The sequence below is a fragment of the Oncorhynchus mykiss genome, chromosome 5 (genome assembly GCF_013265735.2).
Source record: "Oncorhynchus mykiss isolate Arlee chromosome 5, USDA_OmykA_1.1, whole genome shotgun sequence".
Classification (NCBI taxonomy): domain Eukaryota; kingdom Metazoa; phylum Chordata; class Actinopteri; order Salmoniformes; family Salmonidae; genus Oncorhynchus; species Oncorhynchus mykiss.
In genome coordinates this window covers 59,665,558-59,682,290 of record NC_048569.1, presented here as the reverse complement: position 1 = coordinate 59,682,290, position 16,733 = coordinate 59,665,558, and the positions used below count along the sequence as shown (strand labels likewise).

The following is a 16,733-nucleotide window of genomic DNA, read 5'->3' as shown; positions in this document are numbered from 1 at the left end:
TTTTAAGTTTGATCCAGGCCTTTTCATAGGTAGCTGTGAAAATAAAATATGTTTAAAGTATTTAGGCTACTGATCTAGTGCAACATTTAAGTCTTTATCATCTAAATGGCCATCTTAGCTGGAACCTAGATAGGTTCACCTTTTGGGCCAGACATGGACAAACCCAAGTGGGCTACAAAATCATATATGGCTGTGTTTACTCAGGCAGCCCAATTTTGAGTCAAGTTTCTAATTTTTGTTTTATCTTTGGGTAAATGTGACACCACTGTGGAAGGTGAGACTGAAAAATGTCAGTAGGATTCTTCTGAGATGTCCTCAGCAATTGTTTTCTGTGCTAGGCTACATTTGGAAAATTTTGGGATTGGCTGTTCTCATTACCAAAATTGGTAAAGGGCCCAATTGAGAGCCATGTTATAGCCCACATGCCCAACTGTGCAAAAAATACCACACATTTGTGAATCGTTGCATTAATCAAGTGTGCAACATTATGTGCAATATGGTTTAGATGAGAAGCTCCAGTATAGTTTGAATTGCTATCCTTATTTTGTCTATATACTATGGTATTTACGGTATGCTAATAGGTGCACACACACATGATTCAGTAATGTGGCTTTGGACACACCTCTCTCTCAGGTTGAGAGCTGTGGTTGCCTACTCAGCACAACACACACACACACCACAGAGAGCGAGAGGAAGAGAGAGATACTCAGCATATCTCCCACAAGTGTATTCTGTTTGTCTGTTCTCTCGTTTATGGTTTGTTTTGTATCATGTGTATGTATGCTGTGATTATGGTGTATATTGTCTCTTGTGTGCATGGAGTGTGCGTGTATAATGTTTCTCTGGAATGTACAGGCTATGTAGGGTAAGTGTACCTATTAAGCTCACCAAAATCTAAGTTTACACATTTCTAACCTAAATGATACCTATACTCTAACCTTTCAAATTATCGTCAGCCCTGTATTTAGTACTTTGTGCACCCTCCCTTTGGGAAGATAACAGATAACAGGAGTCGTCTCCTATAATGATGAGGTGGGAGAACACAGGAAGGGATTTGAAACCATTCCTCCATACAGAACTGTAGTTTTTGTGTGTTTTTAATCAATTTAAATTCCGACAAAAAACACACTTATGTTCATTGAATATTAGGGATATCAACACACAATCCCCATGTGTTTCAATGCAAACCGGGCTTAATTGGAGCATGCGGGGCTTAATTGGAACAGCAGCGATATATGGTGAAAAGACAGAATAGCAACGTCTACTCATATAATATTTAGAAACAAATGGTTTGGGGTATAAATATGCAAAATGGACTGCGAAGTTAGTATTGATCATATTGAACAAAATGTATTCATTGTTATTTACATTCTGTATAGAGGTGGTGTGTTTTGTGCTGCTGTACTCTTTAAGCCCACCTGAGAAAAATGTTGAATTTACAAAAATGGCATCTACAGTTGAAGTCAGAAGTTTACATACACTTAGGTTGGAGTCATTAAAACTCGTTTTTCAACCACTCCACAAATTTCTTGTTAACAAACTATAGTTTTGGCAAGTTGGTTAGGACATCTACTTTGTGCATGACACAAGTACTTTTTCCAATAATTGTTTACAGACAGATAATTTCACTTATAATTCACTGTATCACAATTCCAGTATGTCAGAAGTTTACATACACTAAGTTGACTGTGCCTTTAAACAGCTTGGAAAACTCCAGAAAATGATGTCATGGCTTTAGAAGCTTCTGATAGGCTAATATACATACTTTGAGTCAATTGGAGGTGTACCTGTGGATATATTTCAAGACCTACCTTCAAACTCAATGCCTCTTTACTTGACGACATTGGAAAATCAAAAGAAATCAGAAAAAGAATTGTAGACCTCCTCAAGTCTGGTTCATCCTTGGGAGCAATTTCCAAAAGCCTGAAGGTACCATGTTCATCTGTACAAACAATAGTACGCAAGTATAAACATCATGGGACCACGCAGCCGTCATACCGCTCAGGAAGGAGATGTGTTCTGTCTCCTAGAGATGAACGTACTTTGGTCCGAAAAGTGCAAATCAATCCCAGAACAACAGCAAAGGACCTTGTGAAGATGCTGGAGGAAACGGGTTCAAAAGTATCTATACCCACAAGTAAAACAAGTCTTATATCGACATAACCTGAAAGGCCGCACAGCCAGGAAGAAGCCACTGCTCCAAAACCACCATAAAAAAAGCCACGGTTTGCAACTGCACATGGGGACAAAGATTGTACTTTTTGGAGAAATATCCTCTGGAGAATATCCCCCTCAACAATGGCAACAGTTCGGGAAAGATTTCTAATGAAATCCAGAAAGAACAAAATCCTGTCCTCAAACATTTACAGTGTATGTAGTCTTCATCATCATCATCATCATCCTCCTTCATCAATTTTGGATTTATTTATTTTTTCCTTTTTCCTTTTTCTGTGTATTTCATTCAGAATGTATTGTATTCTGTTGGGTTAAGATTTCCCTTCACTGGAATTAAGGGGCCTTGCCCAAACCATGAACAACAGCCCCAGATCATTATTCCTCCTCCACCAAACTTTACAGTGGACACTATGCATTCGGGCAGGTAGCGTTCTCCTGGCATAAGCCAAACCCAGATTCGTCCGTCGGACTGCCAGATGGTGAAGCGTGATTTATGACTGAAAAGAACGTGTTTCCACTGCTCCAGAGTCCAATGGCAGTGAGCATTATACCATTCTGGCCGACGCTTGTGTGGCCTACCACTTTGCGGCCGAGCCGTTGTTGCTCCTTGACGTTTCCACTTCACAATAACGGCATTTACAATTGACCGGGGCAGTTCTAGCAGGGCAGAAATTTGACGAACTGTCCTGTTGACGGTGCCATGTTGAATGTCACTGAGCTCTTCAGTAAGGCCATTCTACAGCCAATATTTGTCTATGGAGATTGCATGGCTGTGTGCTCGATTTTATACAGCTGTCAGCAATGGGTGTGGCTGAAATAGCCGAATCCACTTGTTTGAAGGGGTGTCCACATACTTTTCTATATATAGTGTATGTGGGGCGGCAGGGTAGCCTAGTGGTTAGAGCGTTGGACTAGTAACCGGAAGGTTGCAAGTTCAAACCCCTGAGCTGACAAGGTACAAATCTGTCGTTCTGCCCCTGAACCCACTGTTCCTAGGCCGTCATTGAAAATAAGAATTTGTTCTTAACTGACTAGTTAAATAAATGTTGCGGGGATGGAGGGATGTGGAGGTCTGAGGCATGCAGGGGATATCCTGCTGTCTGCGGCATATATGACTCACTAAACACATGCTGTGCAGACCTATCAGGGGTGAGGATATAGGTCACGTGATGCAGTGGCTCTGGCAGCTCTTCCTCTTTCGTTCTTGCTCGCTCTGTCTCTCTTTCTTTCTCTTTCCAGCCCGTCACTGTCCCTGCAAATCTGGGACATCGGTTAAAGAGGGAATGGAGAAAGATAGAAAGAGACCTAGTCCCTCCTTGCTACACTGGCACGATGGAGGACCAAGGCCTGTTCCTGGGCCTGCTGCTAACTAGTGACAAGTGATTGAGATGTAATGCAAATGGACCCCTTTCACTTGTTTATCTCTGGTTACACTGGAGCCGGAGGTGTGCTCGGCATGGGCCGGCTGGTCGCCTAGAGAGGCACAGCTCCTCTGTCATGGGGAAAGATAAGGAGCGGGGGTTTGGTTTCTCATCTGGCACGACGGCCAACGGATCGTCTTTGAGCCCAGCGGCTAGGGTTCCTCTGGCCCTGTGGAAGGTCTGGTTTATCAGGAGGAAGGGGGGAGAGAGGGGTTACTGTTAAGCTGGCTCTCTGGGAATGGGCCCCTTCTCTGTCTAAGAGGTTATCAGTTCACAGACAAGACCGACACACACAAACACACATCACTTCAGGAAGTATCTCGCTGACTTAATGTATTTTCTGTTGGTTTAACAGACATTAAATAGACATGGGGTGATTTGCACAAGAAGACACGTTTCTGCTAAACAATGTGTTTGCACCCACCATGTGATTCACGGCTGCAAAACAGCCCCATTGACTTTATCAATGTGTCCACATAATGCATAACACCAATACATACATAACATTCCATTGAGTGTGATCTGAAAGCGGAGTGTCCCCACTCACACATTTGAACAATGGCCACGTGTCCTGTGATTGTGTGTTGCAGCCGTTTGCACAACGGTGTTGTCTCCAGCCCAAAGATACTGCCAAGATGCCAGAGAGCGCGTGGAAGCTGGTCTTCTACACCATGTCCTGGTCCTACAGCACCTACCTGCTCTTCTTCACCAACTACACCTTCTTCCACGACCCGCCCTCCGCATTCTATGGTAAGACGTAGTACATGAAACCAGGTTAATAAAAAAGAAAGCTGTGCACTTGATGTATTGGTAGGTCGACCTAAAATAGTCAGTAGTCTCTTTTTCTACCAATGACTACAGTTAAAGCAACGACAACACAAGCAGAGGTCTGCTTGCTTCAAAGTGACCTTTTAACCTGCTCTTTATCTTACTAATAACTGCCGGTATTCAGCTATAATAACCTCAAAACAAAAGCATCTGTAAGTATTTAAGAAGAGACGGTCTGCACTCTTCCAAGTTACTTCTCTTCTTCCACTAATAACTCCAGTTAATTAACGATAGCAAACTCAATAACTAATGCTTAAGGAACTGTAACCAAAAGCATTGCAACCTTCAAAGCATTGTCCTATAGAACCCTCCAGATGCTTCTTTTACAATTATTCAAATAGAAGCCACATTTGTGTTTTATATTTGCATTTTGTGTCTGAACTGACCATATGGCGTGTCTCTACTCTCTAACCATTGCCCTGAACAATCCGCCTTCATTCTTTTATCTATCATTTATGGCACTCCTTCCTTCCGATTCCATCAGACTTTCAGGTGTCAGTCGGTGCTTGGGTTCGTTTCTATCTCCCTTTCCTCGATTGAGGCGATCCGTTGTTCTTTTAAAGGCCTTACACTTTTCTAATAGCTGTCACGCACATTGAGAGTAGTCATTCAACCTGCTCAGGCTAATGTGGCTCTGCTTTTAGTTCTCAGAGAGAGCGAGACTTTAGCTCTTGTAGAAAGAGCGAGAGGGGAAGGGGGAGAGAGAGAGGCTCCTATTCCTGGAGCACTCTAATATCTCTTGCTATCATGTTTTCAATGTTTAATGATGGAACTACCGATCAATAAACATTACGGCCTGTAACCTCATCTCATGGAGTCAAAAGATGCCCCAATCTTTCCGAGAAAAAGTTTCAGTTTACAATACCCTTAAGGCCTTCAGGGAGCGATGATGATGATGATGGCCCCTGGTCCTCACATGCCTGGAAAACCTGACACCCTTGCAGCTCCCACTCAGGTGGGAAGTCACCTAGTATAACTCTGGAAGTCACCTAGTATAACCAAACAGAACAGCTGCCCCCTTCAGAACCAAAAACAAACACTTCTTGTAAACTTCTACTAGTTAGACTGTATAAACAGCACCAGTCAAAAGTTTGGACTCACGTTCTCGTTCAAGGGTTTTTCTTTATCTTTACTATTTTCTACATTGTAGAATAATAATGAAGACATCAAAACTATGAAATGACACATATGGAATCATGTAGTAACCAAAAAAAGTGTTAAACAAATCAAAATACATTTTATATTTGTGATTCTTCAAAGTAGCCACCCTTTGCCTTTTTGTACAGTCCTGGCATTCTCTCAACCAGCTTCACCTGGAATGATTTTCCAACTGTCTTGAAGGAGTTCCCACATATGCTGAGCAATTGTTGGCTGCTTGTCCTTCACGCTACGGTCCAACTCATCCCAAACTACAGTGGGGCAAAAAAGTATTTAGTCAGCCACCAATTGTGCAAGTTCTCCCACTTCCTGGTGTCCTTTGACAGCTCTTTGGTCTTGGCCATAGTGGAGTTTGGAGTGTGACTGTTTGAGGTTGTGGACACGTGTCTTTTATTCTGATAACAAGTTCAAACAGGTGCCATTAATACAGGTAACGAGTGCAGGACAGAGGAGCCTCTTAAAGAAGAAGTTACAGCTCTGTGAGAGCCAGAAATCTAGCTTGTTTGTAGGTGACCAAATACTTATTTTCCACCATAATTTGCAAATAAATTCATTAAAAATTTCTTCTCATTTTTGTCTGTCATAGTTGAAGTATACCTATGATGAAAATTACAGGCCTCTCTCATCTTTTTAAGTGGGAGAACTTGCACAATTGGTAGCTGACTAAATACTTTTTTGCCCCACTGTATCTCAATTGGGTTGAGGTTGGGTGATTGTGGAGGCCAGGTCAACTGATGCAACACTCCATCACTCTCCTTCTAGGTCAAATAGCCCTTACACATCCTGGAGGTGTGTTGGGTCATTGTCCTGTTGAAAAACAAATGACAGTCTCATTAAGCGCAAACCAGAAGGGATGGTGTATCGCTGCAGAATGCTGTGGTAGCCATGCTGGTTAAGTGTGCCTTGAATTCTAAATAAATCACAGTGTCACCAGCACAGCAAAAATCTCAAATTTGGACTCATCAGACCAAAGTACAGACTTCCATCGGTCTAATGTCCATTGCTTGTGTTTCTTGGCCCAAGCAAGTCTCTTGTTCTTATTAGTGTCCTTTAGTAGTGGTTTCTTTTCAGCAATTCAACCACGAAGGCCTGATTTACAGTCTCCTCTGAATAGTTGATGTTGAGATGTGTCTGTTACTTGAACTCTGTGAAGCATTTATTTGGGCTACAATCTGAGGCTGGTAACTCTAATGAACTTATCCTCTGCAGCAGAGGTAACTCTGGGTCTTCCTTTCCTGTGGCGGTCCTCACGAGAGCCAGTTTCACCATAGCGCTTGATGTTTTTTGCGACCACACTTGAAGAAACTTTCAAAGTTCTTGACATTTTCCGGATTGACTGACCTTCATATCTTAAGGTAATGATGGACTGTCGTTTCTCTTTACTTATTTGAGCTGTTCTTGCCATAATATGGACTTGGTATTTTACCAAATAGGGCTATCATCTGTATACCACCCCTACCTTGTAAAAAAAAATGAAGCTGGTTGAGAGAATGCCAAGAGTATGCAAAGCTGTCATCAAGGCAAAGAAAGCGTAGCTAGTTTGAAGAATCTCAAATATAAGATATATTTTAATTTGTTTAACACTTTTTTGGTTACTACATGATTCCATATGTGTTATTTCATAGTTTGTCTTCACTATTAAAAAATGGTAAAAAATTACGAAAAATCCTTGAATGAGTAGGTGTGTCCAAACTTTTGATTCTATGATTGTGTGTGTGTGTGTGTGTGTGTGTGTGTGTGTGTGTCGATGGGTGGGTGGGTGCATATGTATGTGTACATGTTTGCCAGTGTGCTAATTGTGTTTGTCTGTGCCAGCATGCATGTTTGTGTGTGAGCGAGCATGTTTTTGTCTGTGCCAGTGTGCATATTTATGTCAGAGTGTGTGTGTCAACATGCACATGTTGGTGCTTATACAGTATGTGTGTGTTGGTTCCTATGTAGTTCCTCCAGGCCTCTCCTCTAACCATCAGTGTCTCTCGCTCTCTATGTCTTCTCCCCCTTCCAGACTGGAAGAGTGGCATGACGGTGCCCACGGACATCGCCATCGCCTACCTGATCCAGGGCAGTTTCTACGGACACTCCATCTATGCCACGGTCTACATGGATGACTGGAGGAAGGATTCAACCGTCATGGTGGTGCACCACGTTGTCACTCTGGCCCTCATCACCTTCTCCTACGCTTTCAGGTAGCTAACCACACCCTGCCTGGTAGCCCCAAGTTTGGGAAACGCTGCCGTCATGTCATGCTGTGTAATCTTACTGCCTGTCATATAAAATGTATTGAATACTGGCTAAATTTCCACATAGCAATAGTTGTAAATGATAGATGTAGGTCAAGGTTTATTTTTATGTTATGTCAATTTGTGGATTCGGAACAGTGATTTGTCATAGTGTAAAAAGGCTCGAGGTTATTTGATGTTGGAAACATGTTTTCCGTGTTATTTGATGACCGTTAGACTGTTCCTCTGTTTCAAACTGTATTTGTTTTAAAGTCAGTCGGTGTCATTGACTAAGTCTCACCCCCTGGCTGTCACATTGTATCGTCTAGGTATCCGTACAGCTGTGTTCCTGGCTGATATTGTTTGTGTACTGACACTGTGCTCCCCACTGCTCTCTCCTTTCAGATTCCACAACATTGGGTTACTGGTGCTGTTCCTCCACGACATCAATGACATCCAGCTGGAGTTCACCAAGCTCAACGTCTACTTCAAGACCCGGGGAGGGGACTACTACCTCATCCACGACATCTTGTCCAACATGGGCTCTGTCAGCTTCAGCATCACCTGGTGAGGAGAGAGAAGACACACTCAGACAAGCACACACGCATGCATGAAAAAATACTACAGTTTACCATAGAATACAACAGTACTTAGTATAGAATTCTATAGTAAACTGTAGTATACTGTAGAATACTATACTACGCACGGTAGTATCCCTGGATCATGTGTATTACTTGTAGTATACTGTAGTAAATTCTACAGAATTATCTGGGGGGAAAAAATACTACAGTAATTTCCTCAAAAACACTACAGTCTGCAAAAGCACAACCCTTTTTTAACTATAGTAAATAATACAGTATTTCATTTTCATATACCCTGCCCATTCCCCTCCCCCATATTGCAATTTGTGCCACAGTATATACAGTACTACAGATTTATTTTACTACAGTATTAATACTATAAAGTTCACTTTAAATTGTACTGTATACTACAGTAAATACTAGAGTAAATACAGTCTGCAAAACACTACAGTGAATACTATAGTATTTACGGTGCATTCGGGAAGTATTCAGATCCCCTTGACTTTTTCCACATTTTGTTACATTACAGCCGTATTCTAAAATGGATTAAATTAATGTTTTTCCTCATCAATCTACACACAATACCACATAATGACAATGTGAACACAGGTTTGTAGAAATGTTTGCAAATTTATACAAATGTTAAACAGAAATACCTTATTTACATAAGTATTTAGACCCTTTGCTATGAGACTCGAAATTGAGCTCAAGTGCATCCTGTTTCCATTGATCATCCTTAATATGTTTCTACAACTTGATTGGAGTCCACCTGTGGTAAATTCAAATGATTGGACATGATTTGGAAAGGCACGCACTATATAAGGTCCCACAGTTGACAGTACATGTCAGAGCAAAAAACAAGCCATGAGTTCGAAGGATTGTCCGTAGAGAGCTGTGAGACAGGATTGTGTTGAGGCACAGATCTGGGGAAGAGTACCAAAACATTTCTGCCTCGTTGAAGTTCCCCAAGAACACAGTGGCCTCCATCATTCTTAAATGGAAGAAGTTTGGAACCACCAAAACTCTTCCTAGAGCTGGCCGGCCTGGCAAACCAGAGCAATCGGAGGAGAAGGGCCTTTGTCATGGAGGTGATCAAGAACCCGATAGAGCTCCAGAGATCCTCTGTGGAGATGGGAGAACCTTCCAGAAGGACAACCATCTCTGCAGCACTCCACCAATCAGGCCTTTATGGTAGAGTGGCCAGACAGAAGCCACTCCTCAGTAAAAGGCACGACAGCCCATTTGGAGTTTGCCAAAAGGCACCTAAAGACTCTTGGACCATGATAAACAAGATTTTATTGTCTAATGAAACCAAGATTGAACTCTTTGGCCTGAATGCCAAGCGTCTTGTGAACACCTGGCACCATCCCTACAGTGAAGCATGGTGGTAGGATAATACAGTGAAGCGTGGTGGCAGGATCATACAGTGAAGCGTGGTGGTAGGATCATACAGTGAAGCGTGGTGGCAGGATCATACAGTGAAGCGTGGTGGTAGGATCATACAGTGAAGCGTGGTGGCAGGATCATACAGTGAAGCGTGGTGGTAGGATTATACAGTGAAGCGTGGTGGTAGGATCATACAGTGAAGCGTGGTGACAGGATCATACAGTGAAGCGTGGTGGTAGGATCATACAGTGAAGCGTGGTGGTAGGATCATACAGTGAAGCGTGGTGGTAGGATCATACAGTGAAGCGTGGTGGCAGGATCATACAGTGAAGCGTGGTGGCAGGATCATACAGTGAAGCGTGGTGACAGGATCATACAGTGAAGCGTGGTGGTAGGATCATACAGTGAAGCGTGGTGACAGGATCATACAGTGAAGCGTGGTAGCAGGATCATACAGTGAAGCGTGGTGGTAGGATCATACAGTGAAGCGTGGTGGTAGGATCATACAGTGAAGCGTGGTGGTAGGATCATACAGTGAAGCGTGGTGGTAGGATCATACAGTGAAGCGTGGTGGTAGGATCATACAGTGAAGCGTGGTGGTAGGATCATACAGTGAAGCGTGGTGACAGGATCATACAGTGAAGCGTGGTGGTAGGATCATACAGTGAAGCGTGGTGGTAGGATCATACAGTGAAGCGTGGTGGTAGGATCATACAGTGAAGCGTGGTGGTAGGATCATACAGTGAAGCGTGGTGGTAGGATCATACAGTGAAGCGTGGTGGTAGGATCATACTGTGAAGCGTGGTGACAGGATCTTACAGTGAAGCGTGGTGGTAGGATCATACTGTGGGGATGTTTTTCAGCGGCAGGGACTGGGAGACTAATCATGGTCTAACTGGTAGAAGTTTGTTTCTCTTTGCTTTTTTGAGCTGTTCGTGCCATAATATGCTGAATATCCATGATTACGTTAGACTGTAATAACAGCACCAGTCAAAAGTTTGGACACCTTCTCATTCAAGGGTTTTTCTTTATTTGTACTATTTTCTACGTTGTAGAATAGTAGTGAAGACATCAAAACTATGAAATCACACATATGGAATTATGTACAGTAGTATCCAAAAAAAGTGTTAAACAAATCAAAATATATTTTATATTTGTGATTTGATTTGATCGAGGGAAAGATGAAGGGAGCAAAGTACAGAGAAAATCATTGAGGAAAACCTGCTCCAGAGCGCTCAGACTGGGGAAAAGGTTCACCTTCCAACAGGACAATGATCTTAAGCACACAGCCAAGACAACGCAGGAGTGGCTTCGGGACAAGTCTCTGAATGTCCTTGAGTGGGCCAGCCAGAGCCCGGACTTGAACCCGATCTAACATCTCTGGAGAGACCTGAAAATAGCTGTGCAGCGATGCTTCCCATCCAACCTGACAGAGCTTGAGAGGATCCGCAGAGAAGAATGGGACAAACTCCCCAAATACAGGTGTGCCAAGTTTGTAGCGTCGTACCCAAGAAGACTTGAGGCTGTAATCACTGCCAAAGGTGCTTCAACAAAGGGTCTGAATACTTATGTAAATGTGGTCTGAATACTTATGTAAATGTGGTCTGAATACTTATGTAAATGTGATATTTCAGTATTATAATTTTTTTAATACATAACAAAAAAATGTTTTACCTGTTTTTGCTTTGTCATTATGGGGTATTGTGTGTAGATTGATGACATTGATGAAAAAACAATTGAATCAATTTTAGAATAAGGCTGTTACAAAATGTGGAAAAGGTCTAGGGGTCTGAATACTTTCCGAATGCACTGTATACCATAGTAAACTATAGTATTTTTTTTATGTGGGACACACACACACACACACACACACACACACACACACACACACACACACACACACACACACACACACACACACACACACACACACACACACCTCTGTCCTGAGAGGTCACAAGGGTGTTTGAAGCCCTGGACAATGCTTGTCTTTGTCCCCTAAAGCATCAGAGTAATACAGCTCCTCTGTGTCCCCCCTCTGTGCAGGTTTTGGTTCCGTCTCTACTGGTTCCCTCTGAAGGTTCTGTACGCCACCTGTGTGTCCAGCCTCCAGTCCGTCCCAAACATACCCTTCTATTTCTTTTTCAACAGCCTCCTCTTGACACTCCTCTGCATGAATATCTACTGGTTTTTGGCAAGTATTGGACCTCCGTCTGCAGCAGGTCACAGGTCACACGCTGTACTGAAGCTCATTTATCAGATGCTTGGTTAAACAAGCCTAATCTAAATGAGAGAGGGTGTTCACTCACAGATCTACAGTGAGGGAAAAAAGTATTTGATCCCCTGCTGATTTTTCATGTTTGCCCACTGACAAAGAAAGGATCAGTCTATAATTGTAATGGTAGGTTTATTTGAACAGTGAGAGACAGAATAACAACAACAAAATCCAGAAAAACGCATGTCAAAAATGTTATAAATTGATTTTTATTTTAATGAGGGAAATAAGTATTTGACCCCCTCTCAATCAGAAAGATTTCTGGCTCCCAGGTGTCTTTTATACAGGTAACGAGCTGAGATTAGGAGCACACTCTTAAAGGGAGTGCTCCTAATCTAAGTTTGTTACCTGTATAAAAGACACCTGTCCGCAGAAGCAATCAATCAATCAGATTCCAAACTCTCCACCATGACCAAGACCAAAGAGCTCTCCAAGGATGTCAGAGACAAGATTGTAGACCTACACAAGGCTGGAATGGGCTACAAGACCATCGCCAAGCAGCTTGGTGAGGAGGTGACAACAGTTGGTGCGATTATTCGCAAATGGAAGAAACACAAAAGAACTGTCAATCTCCCTCAGCCTGGGGCTCCATGCAAGATCTCACCTTGTGGAGTTGCAAAGATCATGAGAAGAGTGAGGAATCAGCCCAGAGCTACACGAGAGGATCTTGTCAATGACCTCAAGGAAGCTGGGACCATAGTCACCAAGAAAACAATTGGTAACACACTACGCCGTGAAGGACTGAAATCCTGCAGCGCCCGCAAGGTCCCCCTGCTCAAGAAAGCACATATACATGCCTGTCTGAAGTTTGCCAATGAACATCTGAATGATTCAGAGGACAACTGGGTGAAAGTGTTGTGGTCAGATGAGACCAAAATGGAGCTTTTGGCATCAACTCAACTCGCCGTGTTTGGAGGAGGAGTAATGCTGCCTATGGCCCCAAGAACACCATCCCCACCGTCAAACATGGAGGTGGAAACATTATGCTTTGGGGGTGTTTTTCTGCTAAGGGGACAGGACAACTTCACCGCATCAAAGGGACGATGGACGGGGCCATATACCGTCAAATCTTGGGTGAGAACCTCCTTCCCTCGGCCAGGGCATTGAAAATGGGTCGTGGATGGGTATTCCAGCATGACAATGACCCAAAACACACGGCCAAGGCAACAAAGGAGTGGCTCAAGAAGAAGCACATTAAGGTCCTGGAGTGGCCTAGCCAGTCTCCAGACCTTAATCCCATAGAAAATCTGTGGAGGGAGCTGAAGGTCAGAGTTGCCAAACGTCAGCCTCGAAACCTTAATGACTTGGAGAAGATCTGCAAAAAGGAGTGGAACAAAATCCCTCCTGAGATGTGTGCAAACCTGGTGGCCAACTTCAAGAAACGTCTGACCTCTGTGATTGCCACAAGGGTTTTGCCACCATGTACTAAGTCATGTTTTGCAGAGGGGTCAAATACTTATTTCCCTCATTAAAATGCAAATCAATTCATAACATTTTTGACATGCGTTTTTCTGGATTTTTTTGTTGATATTCTGTCTCTCACTGTTCAAATAAACCTACCATTGAAATTATAGACTGATCATTTCTTTGTCAGTGGGCAAACGTACAAAATCAGCAGTGGATCAAATACTTTTTTCCCTCACTGTATGTTCCCAAGAGGTGAATGGCATGACAGTTCTATGACCATTGCCTGTTCTTCTTTGTTCCTATTAGACTCTGTCAGGGGTTGATACAAGCATTAGAACAAAACTGTACTATGTGACATCAGACATCTCTCCCTTCTTTAACCCCTGACCCCCCCCCCCCCCCCCTCTGCCCACAGTTCATAGTGGCGTTTGTAGCGAAGGTCCTGACGGGGCAGATGAAGGATGTGAAAGACCTGAGGGAGTACGAGGGTGAGGAGGGAGCTCAGAGGGCTGCAGCCCTGCTCGCGGCCCAGCAGCGGCTGCAGAGTGAAGATGCAGGACATCTCAACAACTCTGCTGAAGGGTGAGGAAACACAAAGTTACACACACTACTTTACCATGTTGCATTCAACCGGTGTATATGAATCACCAGATTGTGTGTATTATAGTATACATTACCATGAATGTTTTACTGTACTGAAGTAATGTCACAATCATACACTATACAGAAACATAATCTCCAGAGGAGATGATCATTTCAAAAACATCCAGAGAGGTCAGGCAAACATTAAGAGAGAATGGCCCCTTGGCCTCAGATGACTCAGTAAATGAAATGACAATTCATTGAACCCCATGTGTGTCCATAGCCGTCCCAAACCACAATGCCTAATCCCTACTGATTTACCAAAGCAAACCACACCAAGCCAAAAATCCTCTGCTGAGCTAGCCCTCACAACAACCGCTTAATCCCACTCTTCACTACAGCCCGGTCCAACAAAAAAAACAGTTTAATCTCTTCCCCTCGCCCTGGTCCCTTCGTATATGGATTCTGCACCATATAAGGGCAAGAGGCTAGGCTAGAGGAAGGAAGTACGGGTTGTTGGACTAGCTCGACCTGTATACTTAGAAAAAGGGTTCCAAAAGGTTTTACCTGGAACCATAAATTGTTCTTCAAAGGGTTCTCCTATGCGGACAGCCGAAGAACCCTTTTCGAGCGGAGACAACCATTCATCACACTGTAAACCTCATGCCTAAAACAAACCCTTTCCAAGCAACCCCTACGCCCTTCAGCGCATGCAGATCTGAAATAGCCAGCTACAGTATGTGTGATCAAATGGCAGACTACAGTCGGGAAAAAAAACGTCTGCTTTTGTAATGAACGAGCCCCATGCAAAGATGAACATTGCTGTTCTGGTACATCCTTGGGTGTAGCGGTCCTCTTTCTTCTTCTTGGGATTCTACTTAACATTCTTATTGCCATCCACCACACCGATGTTAAATCTTATATCACACCATGCTCCAGTGAGCTCTCCCCTTGAGGAAGTGCCTCTGCTATGACGTGACACACGTGGATCTGTTCCCAGTCCTCTTGTAACCCCAGTAACCTGTGCTCTGTCAGACCGCCCAGTATGACGTCAGAGCTGCAGCGAGTAGCCTTGTCTTTTGTAACACACAGATAGACAGGATCAAAGCGCTGTACTTATTGAGGTGTGATTACGCGGTTACAGCCTGACCCACCCCTTATCTGGCGCCCTTGAACACCGGTGATATCCTTTTGGTTTTACCATGCGTATAAATAGCGGATCACCTTTCCGCTGGCTGACAGTTGGTCCTTTTTTTTTCTTCTTCTCTCCTCTCCTTTCTTCTCACAGGAAACACGTGCAGAACGGGATCACCAAGGAGAAGCATCTGTAGAGGCCTCTCTAGTTCCACCATCTGGCACGACCTAGATTGTTTCAGACTTAGCTCTAAGTGACTCTCGGGGTCTCGCGAAAAGGATGAAAAAACAATTGATCATTTTTTTTTTTTTTTTTTTTTTTTTTTCATCGTGTTCTATAGATTTTTTATTTGATTATATCGCTGTGAATGTTATTTAAGGTGACTTTGTCTTATATTAACATTACGTTTGAAGAAAAAAAAAAAGTGAGTTTCGGGAATGTTCTCTCATGTAGCCTACCAGGACGTTTAAAATTAGTGTCATCTCTAACGAACACTCACCAGACAAGGTTAAGCTAGTGATGTTTAGGTATCTAGTCTAGACCTATACAAACTAGATAACGTGCACACGTTAGAGGACTAAAGCGCTCACACAGTAACCATGTCAAAGGTCATCTCTAGTATAGAGAGACCTGTCTTTTTAAAGAGCATTCCTCTTAAAAGCGTAGTGGCTAATTTAGTTTTTACCTCCTCTTATCCCAGGAGTGAAGGCTAAAATACTAAAGGGAAGTATTACATCTTGTCACTACCACGGGTGTGAGAGAGTGCATGTAATTGGCTGGCTTTGTTTTACCAACGTGTATTGATTTTCATATCATTGCACAGGTCGATACTGAACACAGCCATTACCACAGCCTGACCTGCATTATTTGAAGAGCCACGTCAGTGTAGTATTGATGTCTTGCAAATGTGAATTACCCGTGTTCAGATTTTTAAAGGAAACGTAAACCTTTCAACTTGTTTTTTTTGTTTTTTTTTTGCCGTTGATAAATACACATAAGAAATATTGCTGTATCAAAAATGTATTGTCACATTTTCTGTTTTTATAGCATCTGTTGTTGCACTGAAATGAAGGCATACAAGCTAATAGCTGGTTAATGACAGCTGATATACACTACCAGTCAAAAGTTTGGACACACTTACACATTCCAGGTTTTTTATTTATTTTTTCTACATTGTAAAATCATAGTGAACACATCAAAACTATGAAATAACAGATGGAATCATGTAGTAACCAAATAAGTGTTAAAAATATTTGAGATTCTTTAAAGTAGCCACCCTTTGCCTTGATGACAGTTTTGCACACTATTGGCAGTCTCTCAACCAGCTTCACGAGGTAGTCACCTGAAATGCATTTCAATTAACAGGTGTGCCTTGTTAAAAGTACATTTGTGGAATTTCTTTCCTCCTTAATGCATTTGAGCCATTCAGTGACAAGGTAGGGTTGGTATACAGAAGATAGCCCTATTTGGTAAAAGACAAAGTCCATATTATGGCAAGAACAGCTCAAATAAGCAAAGAGAAACAACTGCCCAACATTACTGACATGGTCAGTCAATCTGGAAAAT

At 42.7% G+C, this 16,733-nt stretch overlaps 1 protein-coding gene across 2 annotated transcripts in view; it reads left to right on the top strand.

The window, feature by feature from the left end:
- Positions 1–16,376, top strand: part of LOC110524188 (ceramide synthase 1) — a 43,778-nt gene extending 27,402 nt beyond the window's left edge. For both annotated transcript variants that reach the window (XM_021603601.2, XM_021603602.2), the window contains exons 2-7: positions 4,187–4,346; positions 7,588–7,768; positions 8,207–8,368; positions 11,815–11,962; positions 13,866–14,032; positions 15,321–16,376. In XM_021603601.2, the coding sequence (XP_021459276.1) occupies positions 4,187–4,346; positions 7,588–7,768; positions 8,207–8,368; positions 11,815–11,962; positions 13,866–14,032; positions 15,321–15,363 (861 nt within the window). In that variant the 3' untranslated portion in view covers positions 15,364–16,376. The remainder of the gene's footprint in view (positions 1–4,186; positions 4,347–7,587; positions 7,769–8,206; positions 8,369–11,814; positions 11,963–13,865; positions 14,033–15,320) is intronic.
- Positions 16,377–16,733: the final 357 nt, after the last annotated feature.